Source organism: Synchytrium microbalum (assembly GCF_006535985.1).
Source record: "Synchytrium microbalum strain JEL517 chromosome Unknown SmJEL517_scf0045, whole genome shotgun sequence".
NCBI classification, from domain to species: domain Eukaryota; kingdom Fungi; phylum Chytridiomycota; class Chytridiomycetes; order Synchytriales; family Synchytriaceae; genus Synchytrium; species Synchytrium microbalum.
In genome coordinates this window covers 165,325-181,041 of record NW_022158394.1, presented here as the reverse complement: position 1 = coordinate 181,041, position 15,717 = coordinate 165,325, and the positions used below count along the sequence as shown (strand labels likewise).

The window sequence follows — 15,717 nt, the reverse complement described above, 5'->3', positions numbered from 1 at the left end:
GTACTTCGTAAGCCTCAACGATTGCTCGAAACTTTTCACCATGATGTGGGTTTTTATCACTACATTCAGTTCCAGTGCAGACTTGAGAATGAGAATATGCTGCCTCCGAAATACTGACGAGACTTACGGATGACATTTGAGAGCCTGTTTTCGATACCTAAGCAAAGAAATGTCACATGTGATATCACCTTAGCTGGAAAAGATGGTACTGGACTTACGCCTTTGCGATATTTGAAATGGTCTCATTCTGTTGGCAGCCAAGTATTTCGTAGTGGTTTGCTCCTCGAGACATGATGGTCTTGATCCAGTGGTGAATGTCAAATGTGACTATTGTCAACTGTTCTGAATGCAACTAACACGTCGTGCCCACGGGTCAACACAGATTATTGTCTCGTGGAATATCTTGAAATCACTGTAGAAGTGTCTTCGATCGACGTGGATTCCTTGATCCTTGTCATTCGTTCATTCATCTCCTTTCTAAAATTCGTCAGCGTTGTTTCAAGACAGAGCAGACCAAACCACAGCACTTGACCGAAAGTGAGTACCGCCACTGCATTCAGTGCCAATTGTACATCTATACTCCATGCTAACATCACACTATTCCCATAGCAGCCACCCACTCAAACAAACAAAATAACATAGCGATCATGAGTTGGGGAAACTTCGAGTTTGGCGGAAACGCCCCAGTGGCCAACAATCCGAGAAAGAGAAAACCATCAGACGACCAACCCAACTTCCCCTCTGCATTGCCCAATACTAGCAATACCAACTCGCCCCTCTCATCAATGGCAAATTATGTCACATTGAACACACCAACAAAGAGGTTCAAAACTGCCTCCTTGGCCGCAGAGAGCTCACAGCAACTACTCATATCTCCACGTCCACCCACCCCGCCCATAACTAGACCTCCCGCTATAGATAGGGTACTAGATACGCTGGACAAGTCTCAAATAATCACCATACTGACCACTTTGATTCAACAACACCCGACGCTATCTTCTACTATAGCCCAAATGCTACCTCGACCTACTCTAAAGACCGTATCTACCGTCTTGTCTGGACTGGAAAAGAAATTGAACGACTCCTTCCCCTTCAACAAGTGGGGTCCAGACCGTAGTGACTACTCCTTCAACCGTGTCAGACCAATCCTCATCGAAGTAAAAGACGCAATCATGCACTATATGCCGTACTTTATAGAACCAATCAGCTATACTCGTGAAATGGCCCATGAATATCCCGATCACGCATTTGGATTCTTGCAAATGGCCACTACTCTAGCTCATCGATTACCATTATGGCAAAACGCTTCTCACAATGATGAAACTCGTGGTGACTTGTATATAGTATTAGGACGAGGCTGGAATACTACTTGTACCGAACTCGTAAGACGTGTCAAAGAGGAGGGTAAAATGTACACTACATCGATGGTGGCTGAATGGGGTCAAAATCTATTGACTCATGCTGAACATGTCGGAGGCAGATTCGGATTTGCAGAAGCTGTAGATACTTTCAGGGCTAGCTGTGGTTGGATGACTCCAGAATCCGTTGGTGGTCTAGTATCTGGTGGCGCAACTAGTAGTAACAATAATACTCAACCCTACGCTTGGATGGCATCTGGTTACTCGACCGTCAATAATCCACCACTTCATCATCCACTTCCATCTCTTCAACGTGAATATCGCTAGGAGGTTAAATGCACGTATAGGACTGAGGTCAAGAAAGGGAAAGGGTGTCGTAAGAGATGAGTGTACAATAGATCAATCTTGGATCAATCAAACAAATGCCTTTTACATAAAAAAAACCATTGTATAGATTCAACGTGTACCCAAAAGACAAAATAAAGTCGAGAAATAACTTTAAAGCTGCGTGTGATTATTGCATGATGGCATCAGATGAAGCCATCTAAAGCAGCTAAAGTCTTGTCTGCTGCCAAACTCAGGCCGTTTGACTTTTCATCCACAACCAAGAGGAATGTGGGGCTGCTCATATCCTACCACGGTGCCGGTTTTCGAGGTTTGGCGCGCCAACCAAAGTATATAAACACTATAGAGGAACGTATTGTAGAGGCGTTGATAACTACTAGGCTCATTGGTCCCGAAATCAATGAACATCAAACATCTTTAGACAAAGCTGCCAGAACAGACAAAGGAGTATCATCTAGTCATAACGTCGTCTCTTTATGGTTACGCAGCAATTCCAAAGAAGCAAACCCAGATCTCGGTATTTACCCATTCATGTCTCGGACGTGTAATGACCTGCCGTCGAAAAAAGGACACGCACCTCTTGCTACTTCTAGAACAGGTGTAGAATCCAGGCTCGACATTGATGATGCTTCAATCAAGCAGGAGCTTCCGTATGTAGTGATGCTGAATCGTCATCTACCACCGACAATTCGAATACTCGCGTGGTCGCCTGTCTCTGGATTTGATGCTCGAAGGCATGCACTGCAAAGAACGTATGAATATTCTTTTCCAGCTCATGGTATAGATTTAGAACTCTTGACTCGTGCTACTGATCGGTTTGTTGGAACACACGACTTTAGCTATTTTACAGATTATTCCAAGTCGTCGAAGACCAACATACGGACGATTTCTGAGATGACGATCAGGGAAGAAGTGTATGGATCTATACGGCTTTTTGTAGTTACTATTAAAGCGCCAAGCTTTGTATGGCATCAGGTAAGAAAATTGCCCTCTTCTTCTCTCTCGATACAGTATCAGAGCCATTACAAACTAAGGCTGAGAGCTCATGGTCATACTTTTCCTCTGTTAGATACGGAATATGATGACGGTCTTGATTCGTGTTGGTCAAGGACTAGAGTCTGAAGAAGTAATAACTCAAATGCTGGAAACGAAACCGGAAAAGGATGCAAAGACACGGCCCCTTTTTGGAATGGCTAGCCCACTTCCATTAATACTCACAAATGTAGAATACCCACCATCATCTGTAAAGTGGAGCTTCCCAGAAAAGAATGTAGAATACCCACCATCATCTGTAAATTGGATAAAGTCAGTGTCGAGTAAAAAGGAGGACTTTAGAAGCCGATTGATCATAGAAGCTCAACGAGAAGAGTTTAGAGCTGTAATGGAAGCTAGGTTCTGGAAGACTGTTGGATTACACTGGAAGAATGAAGCAGACGTGTCGCAGAATACTGTGATGTGGCATGACGAACAAATCGTCAAGTCGTTGAGAGGATCCGGCGCGTATGTGCCTATTTTACATCGACCGTATAGGCCATGGGGCCCTCAGTAGGACGCCTCATAAATTGTAAGATACGAGACATTTTAAATATATTTTACACGTCATCAACTGCACAATTCTTCAACCGGTTCAGATTTCAGATAGAATTAAGCACCTCTTAAAACGAAAATACTGACCTTTCAGCTTCATTCGTTCCCGTAGGTGTTTTCTGGAGTTCCTTCTGCGTAACACTAGCTTCGAACGTCGGTCAAACAAGAAACAACGTCAATCTCATCAATTCAGAAGAAAAAGACATGGAAGAGATCATTCAAACTCCCCTCAGTAAGTCTTGATATGGAACTACACTCTTCTTGATCTACTTCTCGTTATCCGCAGCTTGTTTTCCACAATGTGACCTCATTGACTAACATTGCCTTTCTCTGAATAGCCAAGCTGTTTGGGATCAAGCACCCCGTAATGTTGGCAGGTACTAAATATGTTGAAAGCAGAGCTTTGGATCTATGTGATTACGGAGAGACGGCCGATCATGGATTCCTTGCGTCATTGCTCTGCATTGGGCAAATTTTGGGCAGCCTAACATTGACCAAGACATGGAGCTGACTAGCATGTATTGCTTGATATTTAGGCATGGCTCAGGCAGCTGGTCCAAGTCTTGCTGCCGGTAAGTATCGATATAGCCGTCGTCCTTGCTTGGCTTCAAACTTTGGCATCTTTTTCGAAGGTTTCTAACCGCCATGTTACTCTGCAAGCTGTAACGAATGCAGGAGGATTAGGAGTTATTGGTGGAGTTGGTTACAATGCTGCCACTCTTCAGAGATTGATCAGAGAACTCAAGTCTGAGCTCGTTCAAAAAGATGCTCCATTTGGTGTTGATCTCTTGTTGCCACAAGTCGGTGCTGGAGCTCGTGCCACTAACTGTACGCCTGCGGATTGCTGAAATGCAGCTTGGTTTGTGTTTGTGTGGGGTTGTTTCTCAATCTCGCATCAATTTAGATGACTATACACATGGTGAACTACCTAAACTGATTGATATCATGATTGAAGAAAAGTGTTCGCTCTTTGTCGCTGCTGTTGGGTATGTAGAAGTTACAGTTTTCACACAGAATTTATACTAACATCTTTCGCAACTCTACTAGTGTGCCTCCTCGATGGGCAGTAGATAAATTACATGCAGCCGGCATTCCTGTCATGGTACGGGGTGATTTGTGTTCCTATACAGTTCCGATTGATTGCTGAAATGCTGAGATGCTGCATTTTGTTTTTGCAGAACATGATCGGTGCACCTAAGCACGTAGCCAAAGCATTGGCCGCTGGCGTAGATCTCATTTGTGCCCAAGGCGGTGAGGGCGGAGGACACACTGGTGATGTACCCACCTCATTGTTGATACCCAAGGTCGTTGATCTTTGTGCCGGAAAGAAGTCTCCTCTCACTGGTGATAACGTTTGGGTGGTCGCAGCTGGAGGTGTTGTTGATGGAAGATCTTTGGCTATGTGTCTGTCTCTTGGAGCTCAAGGTAACTCCCAATATGGCATTAATCCTGGTACAAGTGGTGAACTGACTATCTGTTTACTAGCTGTATGGGTTGGAACCCGTTTCGTTGCGGCTAAGGAAGCAGGAGCAAGTCCCGCTCATCAGAGAGCCGTCACTACCGCTGGTAACGTAGCTTTTATGTGGTTGATATTGGAGATCCTAGCTAATTGTTCCTGAATATTCAAGGCTACCATGACACGATACGAACAATCATCTTCAGTGGACGTAAGTCCAGATTTTAGCAATGTCACTGGAAGAATTGGCAGTTCTTGAGTTCAAACTGTTTGTCAGCACCATTTGTCAAGCCAATCAACGCCTTCTGTTGACGTAGGTCCTATGAGAGTGCGCAAAAACGCATATATAGCTGATTGGGAGAATAACAAAGCGGACAAAATCAAGGAGCTCACCGCGGCGTAAGTCGCTCATTAATCAACTCGTTCGCTCCTTTTAATGTTTAAACGATTTTTTGTCTGTTTTTGAAACAGCGGAATTGTTCCAGCTATTCAAGACCGGGAACTCCACCCCGAATGGTCTGATGAGGAGAGCATGGCTGCACATCCCCAAATCTTGGGTCAAGCCGCAGGTGCAATCGATGAGATTTTGCCAGCCAAGGTTATCGTTGACGAGATGGTCTCTGGCGCTGTAAAAGTTTTGAAAGGGTTGACCAAGACTGCCATTGTTAAGGCATCTTCATACCAGCCTTCGCCAAGATTGTAGTGACTTTGAAATAAACTTTCGTGTTTTTATGGCCTTGACATAACTCTGTGCGTATATGCTAAATGTGTACCCAAGATTTTAATGACTCTGAAACAAGCTCTCGTGGTTTTATGGCCTTAACAAAGCTCGGTGCGCATATGTTAGAAGTGTGATAATTCTTTCCGAATCTAATAGTAGGTGGTGGCTTTAACTACATTACATGTGACTTGACTATGACAGTAACGAGTTGAGATAGCGCTGCTATAAATACTGATATCTTGAGGGCTTCAAAGCTTAGCGCAGTGAGATAGTCGTGGAGCAACGAGGATTTGCGGCACTGAACGCTTTTGGAAAAACAGATTTTCTAAACCACGCACGAAAGTCAGACCGTCAAGGCCATGATTCGACTTTTCGTATGCTGTAGTACCTGAAGCACGGTAACTTTTATTGTGGCAATGGTGAAAGCTAGTCAACGACCACATTGACATGCCCAAATTCAGCCGTATAAGGCCTTTTATCATATCAAGCCCTTGAAAGCACGGCTAATTTATATGTTTTAAAGAGACTTTACCAATCGATTCCTTTGTAGAGGTTTATTGTTGCGCTTGCTAGCACACGGAACCCAAACCATCAGCCTTAAAACGGACGAAAATTGTCCACCTAGTTAGTCTTAGAGACCTTCAAAATCGAAATGTCCACCAAAGTCACACGTCTGTTTTTCGTGCAACCCGAGCTGCGTCACTTTAGTCTTCTTGCTTCTCTGAATTTCATAAGAGGTAAGTAGAACACCCAGTTCAAAACAATTCAAGACAAGATGACCGTCCAAAAGCCAATGTAAGTCTTCAGTTCGTATTCGAGTCTCTGTTGCTAGTTTCTTTGTTTTGCTTTGTTTTGCAGCTCAGAGCACAGCGACTAACTCAGTGTTTTTTAGCACCTTCCCATTCAAATGCAGAGCTGCCGTCCTAAAAGAATTCAACACTGTAAGCAAGAAGTTTCTATTGGCTACCCTATTAGCCCCGAATCTGTGCAAACCGCAACGCAATTTGTTGTGTCTCCTTGAATGGAATCACTCTTTAACCTGTTCTCCACGTTAATAGGAGCTTGTCGTTGAAGAGATTACCTTGACTGAATTAAAGGCACGCACAATAAGCACGAAACGCGATCGGCACTTCCTTGGTTTTCAGTGATTTCCATTGCTAATCTACCTGTTTTTTGCAGCAAGGAGAATGTTTAGTTCGTGTCGCGGCTGGTAAGGAAATTGGGCTCCGTTTAGTCGTTCAGGAGCTCTGTTGGCTCACACGGTAGTCTTATCTTAAGCCGGTATTTGTCACTCCGACTTGCACATGATTAAGGGAGACTGGACCATGCGTGGTGTCGCAGACATCTCTCCATTACCTCAAGTTTTGGGTCACGAAGGTTCCGGTGTTGTTGCCAAGTGCGGCCCAGGTGTCACTTCCGTCAAGGATGGCGATCACTGTATTTTGATCTTTGCCAGTAACTGTGGAAAGTGTGACTACTGTCAAGGTGAGCAACATGTCAATGCAAGGCAAAGTGTATGAAGGATACAGAATTATCGTCTTGAATATGGCATTCCGCCGGTGGTTGAATGATGTTGCGAAAAGAAAGGAAACAGATTTTGTGTAATGGTTTTTTTTGGGGGGAAAATGACTCAGCATTTCCTTTCAATCGGTAGTTGGTCGACCCATGTTATGTTCCGGACATACCTCCAAGAAGACTGGTTCTCTCAACGACGGTACCACCCGTATTCGTCTCAAGGATGGTTCAACTGGTTACCACATGGCTGGTGAGTGAAGACTGCAGTGCTCATACAGCATGATTTGTATCTGAACAATGTCTGCCATCAATAGGTTTGGCCTGTTTCGGTGAATACGCCGTCATCCCAGAAGACCAACTTTTGCCAATTGACAAGGACATTCCTCTTGACCGCGCTGCACTTGTGGGATGTTCAGTCATGACTGGTGTCGGAGCCGCCTTGAACACTGCAAAGGTAAATCTGATACCAACATCACCGCTGCTGCATGAGTACTCATAACTATTTATTTATTTACAGGTTGAACCAGGTTCAACTGTAGTAGTCGTTGGTTGTGGAGGAGTAGGACTCAATGTGGTTCAGGGAGCACGCATCGTCAACGCCGGCATGATTATCGGTATTGACTTGGTCAGCAAGAAGCTCGACTACGCAAAGCAATTCGGTGCTACCCACGTCATTGATGGATCAAAGATTGAAAACACCGTTGCTGAGGTCATGCGATTAACTGGTGGCAAGGGTGTCGACTATGCTTTCGATGCTATTGGACACAAGTCTGTCTTGGAACAAATCTTCCAAATGATCAAGCCGTAAGTTGTTATTTCATTGGCTTTTGTCAAGGCTTGGGTTCTAACTGCTGCCATTGTGTAGTGGTGGACTCGCTGTCGAAATCGGTATTGCCCCATTGACCCAAATGGCCTCCATCTCTCCCTTCATGTTGGCCCTACAAGAAAAGAAGCTCGCTGGATCTTTCTACGGTTCAGCCCGCCCTCGTGTAGACATGATCCGTCTCCTCGATTTATACAAACAAAAGCGTCTGATGTTGGACGAACTGGTTTCAGAAACGTAAGTCTCGCTCATTCGATCTGAACCCGTACTGGATCGCTAAAAGTCACCCTTCCGTAGCATCACATTGGACCAAATCAACCACGGCTTTGACCTCTTGAAGGCTGGTGCTGTAGCTCGAACTGTCATCAAATTCTTCTAAAAATTTCATAATTTTTGGTTTCTTGATGTCAATTTCGTAAAAAAAAAATGTTCATGTTCTCTACGAGTGTTCTGGTTGCTTGATTCTCGATTTTAGTTTTCTATGGGCATTTTCGTCTCTGATTACACGTTAGACTTGCCGCGTCATAGTATATCGGTCGTCCAGGTCCAGTTAAATGGTTAATGTGCAAGTCGCTAAATTCGTTTGTTGGTAAATCCAAGAAGGCACAACCGTGAGACACTACTCAAGGGAAGATCAGGTGAGGATGGTGTTCTGTTCATGCCAGAACGGCAAGATCTTAACCGTCTCCTTCACTGTAGCCAAAGGATCTAACTGGAATTGTACTGGAGTTTGAAATCCCGCTGACAATGATCGACATTCCCTTACTACACGTCGAGGAGGCATACGACGATAGTCCTGCCTTTCGCAAGAAATTGAATACCGCCGAGTCTGCTTTGGCGGCCCTTGACGTATGTTGCTGTGATACATTGTCGATCAACATCAAAACTATTCAAACTTTGCTATATTGTAATATAGACAAACATCAGGAGGATTGTTGGACTCGCATTGCAGCTAGATCAAATTGGAAAAGGTAGGATCTGGAGCACTTTAACGAATTTTAGTGCCATGCCATGCAAATCTCTCTGGACTACTTCCTCCTTACGTTGAACGTTTGTTGTTAGAGTACAGCGACAAGAACGAACAATTGGCAGATGCTCTACAAGAACTCTGTACGCTAAAGGAGGGATCTAGTGGAGAAGCGGCTATTGCTTGTATGTCCAAGTCGAATTGCTAAATTTGCAACTATATCAGCACCTAACGATCACTGAAAATAGCAACAGAAGTTCTACGCATGGCATCGGCTCTCAAAGAAATCGAACAAGGGCGAAAGATGGCAGTACGTTGCACGACCTCGAGAGTTTTGCCTTTCCTAAACGGACTTGATTTGAACGTAAATCAATTAGATGGGACAAATCAAGGATTTATTTCTGGATCCGTTGATGAAATTCTCGACAACTGAAATCGCACCAGTCAAGGTATGAAGTGGCTTCCAGAACGGCCCTCAAGTCTCGCTTTTCACTCCTAGGTTTTAGAAATATGGAGACGAGTACCGCAAAGCAGCATCGAGTTACGAGAACAGTCACAGCAAGTTTGCAGCATGCCTACCAAAGGCTGTTGGACTAGACAAGGTATGTTGTACGACTGCTACGCTATGAGAACAGTACTGGTGTATTAATTGCGTTTGTTTAGGTTGCCAAAGAAGTTGAAGAAGGCAAGTTTATGTGACTATAAACTACAACCAAATCTAACCTCCGAAAATGCTAGCTCGCAAGGATCTTCACAGAAAGGGGGTTGAATATTGCTTTAAGCTGAATGACGTCGACATGCGTCGCAAGTTTGAAATTGTTGAGAGCGTGACGGCCCTCATGTTCAATCAAACAAGCTTCTTCCATCAAGGACATGAACACATGGTTGAGGTTCAACCGGCCATGCGAGACGTCACGGGTCACATTCAAAACGTACGTAAAACCGCTCAGTTTACGAAACACATAGGATTGACGTAGTATTGCTTTATTGCCTGCTTAGTTGAGAGCTGAATACCAACACCAAAAGGCCAACACTGACTTCACGTTAGTTTTACGTGAGGCCACGTCAGCAATGTACAATCCAACCTTTAAACCAGTCGACGTGGTTCACTTTTGGGGTTCTGAAGAAGAGGATGGAAAGGTACCGCCATTGAAAGCAGGTTACCTGTACAAGAAGGGCTCAAGCAAGATGAGGACTGTGTGGAATCGCCGTTGGTTTGAGATTTTGGCAGCAGGATCTCTACGATACGTGTCTGAAGCAAAAGTTGGTAGAAGGCTTTGGTATTGCCAATGGCCCATAACTTACAACTTTGGCGTGCCCTTAGGACTTTGAGCACTCAAGTGTGGATATTCGAACGTGCAAGACCAAAGAAATTGAGCTTCCTGATCGAAGGAATTGCTTGGAAATTGTAACTCCGCAAAAGTAGGTTGTTCACGTTGTTGTTCAGAACGTGAAACCTTGGCTGACCCACATCCCCTCTCAGAACCTTGGTGTTGCAAGCCGAGAATGAGTTTGAATTGAAGGATTGGATCGAAGCCCTAACTGTTGCAGCAACGACACCTCCAGGGAACCCCATAGTGCTTCCAAATGCTCCCAAGGTGGCTGTAATCCAAACAAGTGCTCCAACACCTGTCCCATCTGCATTCAAGGTGTGATATTTACGCAAATTGAACAGCTGTAGAGTTTTACGGGATTGACACGCTTAAATTTACGATAGACCGAGTACAATAATGATTCTCCAACCTTTCCTCCTATTGAAAATCCAGTTGCACATGTTGCTGTATCTTTGGCACCTGGTATGTAAATGCATCCGTTGAACTGGTGATTATCACGTAGAATACTGACGATAACGTGTTCATATATTTAGTTGATGATGCTGATCCTTGGGCGAAAGAGTAGTTTGTCTCTACTTTCCATAATGTTATTGTATTCGAGTTGTAAGATAAGCCACACCTTGTTTTTGAAGGACTCGTTCGACACACACAAACGACGAGCAAGCTCTATAACAGCGAAAGAATAGAATAGTCGGTAAGACGATGCATGCACAGAGAAAGTCTGGTTCCCCTTTCGAGGCTTCCTTTGCTCTTCTCTGTGTATTAATGTTTTTTGTTACAAACCCAAGCTAAAAAAACCCATTCCTTTCTACAGCTCAATATGGGTCGTATGCACACTCCCGGCAAGGGCATTTCGTCCTCTGCCTTACCATACCGTCGTACTCCTCACTCATGGGTCAAGACTTCTCCTGAAGATGTCGTAGACCAAATCTGCAAACTCGCAAAGAAGGGCATGAGTCCATCTGCCATTGGTGTTCAACTGAGGTAAATTTGGACAGGGACAGCGAAGCAGAATATATAGGAAAATCACATTATTTCAGGCCTTGGATGATGGATGAATGTGCCTTGGGATGGTGTCAAAATTCAACATACGGAGGAAGATGCTAAGTTTCATTATTACTGAACCAATAGGGATTCTCAAGGAATTGCTCAAGTAAAAAGTGTCACTGGTAACAAGATTCTTCGAATCCTGAAAAAAGAAGGTATATAAGAGCGAGCTCGAGCTAGTTCTCCAGACCAGTTTTGTTGGCACATGGACCCACTTATCTAACGTCATCCACCATACCCATCAAAGGTCTTGCCCCAGAAATTCCAGAAGACTTGTACCATCTCATCAAGAAGGCTGTCGCCGTCCGCAAGCACATGGAACGTCATCGCAAAGACTGTGACTCCAAGTTCCGTCTCATTTTGATTGAATCCAGAATCCACAGATTGGCTCGATACTACAAGACAGCCGGTCAGTTGGTACCAAACTGGAAGTACGAATCGGCCACTGCATCTACTCTCGTTGCATAAAAAATGTATTCCGTCAATGTCAGTGAATATTATTGAGGAGAGGAAAAGAGAGGGGTGTTGCTCTTATAAACTGTTGATAGCTTTGTTTGCCCAATAAAAAACCACCACATTTATAAACAATTATTTGTGGAAAGTTTGAATGCAGGAGACTTGGATTGGGATTTGGATGGCCGGTGATGCTATGTCTATTTTATAATGCACTATTCTTTCTTATTAGATTTACTACTCTTCTTGCTACCTGAATAGCTCTTTTGATAGAATCGTATAAAGAGAAACAGGAAGCTGCCATTCACGCTCATACTGAACAAGAAGGGCTTCCAACTAGTGTTTTGCCCGAGAGTCCAGTGATAATAAACATACGGTATCGACAAGACAAATGACATGATGAATTGTATGATTTGGCCCGAAGTCAAGTATTTCTAATTCATGATTGTAAATGGTTAAAACAGTTGCCAAAGTTTGACAACTGGTATCCGACAGAGAATGGTTACCTTGAACCAGACTTCCCTGCCCATGGAAGACACACTAGTAGAAGCATGACATTAGCACAATGATGAAACCAGCCCAACGTGTAATGGGAGCTGACAAGTCCCATACTCATACCTATAGTAATAGTACATAAACACGTGTACTAGTGTGTTTGCCAGCATTCCAAGTGCAGAGTATATGATCTTGTATTCGAGCCTATAATCGTCAAGGGATTGTTAGAGGAGGCAGTATATTCGTACGAGTTTACCGCGCTGAGAACCTACCATGTCCAAACCATGAAGATGATGACCGCGTGGTGGTACCAATGCAGGAATATGACTGGCTTCTTCTTCAAAACCAAAATTACGGTATCCAGAAGCTCTTGATACTTTGACAAATAGTAGATGTACATTATCCAGACGAGACGTCCTTTGAAAGTCTCTGGCCGTGTCGTAAAGAAAATTTCAGAGACGCCCAGCGTCTAGTAAGGGAAGATCTGATCAGCACCATTGACAACATTTCCGGGTAACGTCGTACGTGTTGACCTCACCATTGTACGTTTATATATATCCAAAGCAGTCAAAACAAACATGAAAAGGGATGCCAAACATAATATTGCGTTATGAAGGGCTGTTGCTGTTGAAAGCTTGAATGCTTGACGATCTTTCATGTACAGCTAGATAGTGTATGTAAGCTAGCGATGCAGGTATAAAGGAGGCTGACCGCTGTAGTTCCCGACCTTGAGAGTAATTATTGTAGCAAAATAGATACCCCATGTTACGACGATGAACTAACGATAATCGAGTTAGCATAATGCAAATACATCAAACAGGAACTGAGGAGCTTTTACCCAAAGATCCGAAAAAGGAGTAGTGCCAACGTGCCATTGGAAGGTATCGTATTGAGTTATCGACGTGAAATCCCACCCCTTCGTGTCCATAGGCAACAGAGCGTCTATGAGCATTTTCTGCCTTCGAACTTTCTGAAGTGATTACCGTTATCGCTTGGCGACATTGGACAGCCTTTCGCTACTACAATTGCGACTTCTGAATGATATTAGAATACGCAATCAACGAGTCAGCGAGCAAAAAACGAGACCAAAGAAGGGCAAAATTGCTTCACCATTTGATTCAAAGCCTATCAGAAGTATATAGAGAGAGAAAAACAGCTGGAATTTATTTCTTATTCGATCTTGGCGGTCTTTCCAGTCCATATACGTTTCATGAGAGCAGTCAATCCAACATCATTAGTGTTGAACTGGTAGACTCCATACAAGACCAAGGCAGAGGCCAATCGGGTAAACCAGATAGTGACTGGGTAGATGACGGCAAATTTACGTTTAGGCAAGTAATCTTGGATTATTGCTTCGAATCCAATGTGACAATGGAGAGGGATGACTACACCCAAGGCCAAGTCTATCATTGGGACAGGACCCATGATGAATGCCCCACCGATTAATGGGACCGATACAAGAGATAATGCACGTTCGAGATCCCAATGATATGAGCCTTCTACTTTTGATTTATGTTCGACAGCTGTTTATAAGGTGAGAATGTGAGTATTTTGAGTGCAGAGGAGACAGATATTACAAGCGTTGAATACTCGTACCTGCAGCAGCTACAGTTTACAAGTTCAATGGGGGTTCGAAGATAAAGTTAGCGATTTTCATAACATCGAGGTAGCTGTTTCCAAAGTGGAGCCCAACTAGACGTTCAAGGACCCAAATTTCGAATTTTACATACCACTTTGGTTGACATTTGATGCTTGAATAAGGGCCACTCGACCTATTGAGGCAAGAACGCATGATGTCAGGTTCCCGACACAGAAATGTGAAAATGTTGCATCACAGAGAAAGGAGAAATGTGGATGTAATAGCATACCGGTGCTGAGGTTTGCGATGCGAGTTCTGAGAGCAAACTTTGCGCTTGTTCTCAAGCCTAGTTGCGAGACCATTCGAAATGAAGTTGCCATTTCCCTAGTCAAGTTCAACTTTTTTTGTTAGAACCGTGAGTTTTCGGGAGAGAGTTGCGATATAGTGCCAGGACAAGGCTCGTCATTCAAAGTATAGTAAGTGCATTTACAGAGTCTTCTTAACCTACTTGATTCTGTTTGGAAACGTTAACTGATGTGTTGCAGTGCACGAATTGACCTGAAACTTTACATGACTAGAGCTAGCCCATCGCACTTCTGAAATAAAGGAATGAGTAGACGCGTATTACTGGAAGTATGCGTAGACAGCGCAGAAGGAGTATGGATATCAGGTAATTCAAAACACGACTCTTGAATTCGAGATCATCGTGCAACGCCGCTGTCTTGGATTCCTGACTTGCCCTCTCCTTGAATACTGTCAAATCTACAAATCTAGCTCAAAATGGCGCCGATAGAGTGGAACTGTGTGATAATCTTGTCGAAGGTGGTTATCGCTTGCAGAAGTTTGTAAAAAACAGAAGCACGTTGACACATATGTTAAAAGGTGGAACCACTCCCAGTGCTGGATGTGTACTTGTCGCCAAGAGAGCAAATATTCCCATCCATATGATGATCAGACCCAGAGGAGGGGATTTCTGCTATAATGATGTCGAATTCGAGTGTATGAAAATTGATGTCGTGAAGGCTAAAGAGTACGGAGTTGCCGGTGTAGTATTTGGTATCCTGTTAGTGAGTACACAATCTGTTGTTGCCTTTCGCGTCTCAGACTCTAACTGATTCTAAACAGCCAGATGGGACGATTGACAAACCAAGAACCAAAGAGTGCGCTTTGATTTAAGTCTTTCAAGCACCCAAGACCAGATTCTTGTTGACCCTTTGTCTGTGTAGACTAGTAACTCTGGCCAAACCACTGAACGTTACCATTCACCGCGCCTTTGACATGACACGAGATGCGTTCGAGGCACTCGAAGACTTAATCGCAATTGGTGGGATCGGACGCGTTCTCACATCGGGACAAGACTCTTCAGTTCTGGAAGGAACGTTGTCGTTGCTTGAAATAAATCAAAGACCACCCTAACGAACTTTTTAAACAGGACTTCCACTTCTCAAAATGCTAGTAGAGGCTGCTCGAGGCAGAATAAGTATCCTGCCAGGTGGAGGGATAACTCCAAGAAATCTGTCGAGGATATTGAGTCAAGTGCCATTCCCGGAAGTTCACATGGCACTTCCGAGTTCAGTGGACTCCAAAATGGTCTTTCGCAATGGAGCTGTCTTTATGGGTGTTGCTATAACTACTCCAGAGGTGCCCAATTTCTTTTCATTAGTTTCCAATTTGAATAGTTTTGTTGACTTCTCTTCCCTTTCTAGTACGCCATTCCGAAAACTGATCCAAAACTAGTCAAGAATGTCACTCGAGTTTTGCATGGTAAATTGTAAGCCGCTTGTTTGGATGAATATATGTAACTTCCCACAAAATCGTTCTCAAGCAATTCGTATGGAGGAGAAAAGCGGGAAATAGGATAGTCAAAGCTATTCATGGTAAGCAGCTCTTTTGAATACATTGGATCATCAACGACAAATTGTGCCACGGCATCTACAACATCTCAAGGTTCAATAAAGGTTGCTATCTATTGTGTATAAAGCTGCTAATGAATACGGACCCTTAGTTGCAAGAGCTGATGTTGGTATCCTGGAAGAG

General features: G+C 43.8%; 10 protein-coding genes across 10 annotated transcripts; 8 read left to right on the top strand and 2 right to left on the bottom strand.

The window, feature by feature from the left end:
* Nucleotides 1-647: 647 nt before the first annotated feature.
* SmJEL517_g05274 (uncharacterized protein) lies at nt 648-1,685 on the top strand (the record flags this gene model as incomplete). The annotated part of the gene is made up of 1 exon (XM_031171200.1): nt 648-1,685. One exon carries the CDS (start codon nt 648-650, stop codon nt 1,683-1,685), a length of 1,038 nt encoding a protein of 345 aa, XP_031022849.1.
* Nucleotides 1,686-1,892: 207 nt separating this feature from the next.
* SmJEL517_g05273 (uncharacterized protein) lies at nt 1,893-3,252 on the top strand (the record flags this gene model as incomplete). Its single annotated transcript, XM_031171199.1, has 2 exons — nt 1,893-2,678; nt 2,773-3,252. 2 exons carry the CDS (start codon nt 1,893-1,895, stop codon nt 3,250-3,252), a joined length of 1,266 nt encoding a protein of 421 aa, XP_031022850.1.
* Nucleotides 3,253-3,494: 242 nt separating this feature from the next.
* SmJEL517_g05272 (nitronate monooxygenase) lies at nt 3,495-5,449 on the top strand (the record flags this gene model as incomplete). Its single annotated transcript, XM_031171198.1, has 11 exons — nt 3,495-3,522; nt 3,629-3,667; nt 3,827-3,862; nt 3,951-4,118; nt 4,195-4,276; nt 4,338-4,392; nt 4,469-4,715; nt 4,776-4,856; nt 4,919-4,957; nt 5,064-5,145; nt 5,218-5,449. 11 exons carry the CDS (start codon nt 3,495-3,497, stop codon nt 5,447-5,449), a joined length of 1,089 nt encoding a protein of 362 aa, XP_031022851.1.
* A 793-nt stretch (nt 5,450-6,242) lies between these two features.
* Nucleotides 6,243-8,184, top strand: SmJEL517_g05271 (uncharacterized protein; the record flags this gene model as incomplete). The annotated part of the gene is made up of 9 exons (XM_031171197.1): nt 6,243-6,262; nt 6,360-6,408; nt 6,647-6,677; nt 6,746-6,952; nt 7,122-7,232; nt 7,297-7,436; nt 7,500-7,786; nt 7,848-8,042; nt 8,103-8,184. The coding sequence occupies 9 exons, from the start codon at nt 6,243-6,245 to the stop codon at nt 8,182-8,184; spliced, it is 1,122 nt and encodes a 373-aa protein (XP_031022852.1).
* Nucleotides 8,185-8,552: 368 nt separating this feature from the next.
* SmJEL517_g05270 (uncharacterized protein) lies at nt 8,553-9,471 on the top strand (the record flags this gene model as incomplete). Its single annotated transcript, XM_031171196.1, has 7 exons — nt 8,553-8,654; nt 8,722-8,776; nt 8,868-8,957; nt 9,021-9,082; nt 9,150-9,221; nt 9,279-9,374; nt 9,436-9,471. The coding sequence occupies 7 exons, from the start codon at nt 8,553-8,555 to the stop codon at nt 9,469-9,471; spliced, it is 513 nt and encodes a 170-aa protein (XP_031022853.1).
* Nucleotides 9,472-9,503: 32 nt separating this feature from the next.
* Nucleotides 9,504-10,671, top strand: SmJEL517_g05269 (uncharacterized protein; the record flags this gene model as incomplete). The annotated part of the gene is made up of 6 exons (XM_031171195.1): nt 9,504-9,704; nt 9,772-10,035; nt 10,097-10,194; nt 10,256-10,421; nt 10,490-10,568; nt 10,640-10,671. The coding sequence occupies 6 exons, from the start codon at nt 9,504-9,506 to the stop codon at nt 10,669-10,671; spliced, it is 840 nt and encodes a 279-aa protein (XP_031022825.1).
* Nucleotides 10,672-10,926: 255 nt separating this feature from the next.
* On the top strand, nt 10,927-11,621 carry SmJEL517_g05268 (uncharacterized protein; the record flags this gene model as incomplete). Its single annotated transcript, XM_031171194.1, has 3 exons — nt 10,927-11,090; nt 11,238-11,308; nt 11,401-11,621. The coding sequence occupies 3 exons, from the start codon at nt 10,927-10,929 to the stop codon at nt 11,619-11,621; spliced, it is 456 nt and encodes a 151-aa protein (XP_031022824.1).
* Nucleotides 11,622-11,821: 200 nt separating this feature from the next.
* On the bottom strand, nt 11,822-13,053 carry SmJEL517_g05267 (very-long-chain 3-oxoacyl-CoA synthase; the record flags this gene model as incomplete). Its single annotated transcript, XM_031171193.1, has 7 exons — nt 11,822-12,040; nt 12,113-12,146; nt 12,225-12,305; nt 12,374-12,570; nt 12,640-12,765; nt 12,829-12,879; nt 12,940-13,053. 7 exons carry the CDS (start codon nt 13,051-13,053, stop codon nt 11,822-11,824), a joined length of 822 nt encoding a protein of 273 aa, XP_031022829.1.
* A 218-nt stretch (nt 13,054-13,271) lies between these two features.
* Nucleotides 13,272-14,060, bottom strand: SmJEL517_g05266 (uncharacterized protein; the record flags this gene model as incomplete). The annotated part of the gene is made up of 4 exons (XM_031171192.1): nt 13,272-13,624; nt 13,698-13,706; nt 13,832-13,873; nt 13,970-14,060. The coding sequence occupies 4 exons, from the start codon at nt 14,058-14,060 to the stop codon at nt 13,272-13,274; spliced, it is 495 nt and encodes a 164-aa protein (XP_031022828.1).
* A 492-nt stretch (nt 14,061-14,552) lies between these two features.
* SmJEL517_g05265 (uncharacterized protein) lies at nt 14,553-15,455 on the top strand (the record flags this gene model as incomplete). The annotated part of the gene is made up of 5 exons (XM_031171191.1): nt 14,553-14,747; nt 14,806-14,840; nt 14,907-15,004; nt 15,113-15,321; nt 15,387-15,455. 5 exons carry the CDS (start codon nt 14,553-14,555, stop codon nt 15,453-15,455), a joined length of 606 nt encoding a protein of 201 aa, XP_031022827.1.
* Between the last annotated feature and the right edge of the window lie 262 nt (nt 15,456-15,717).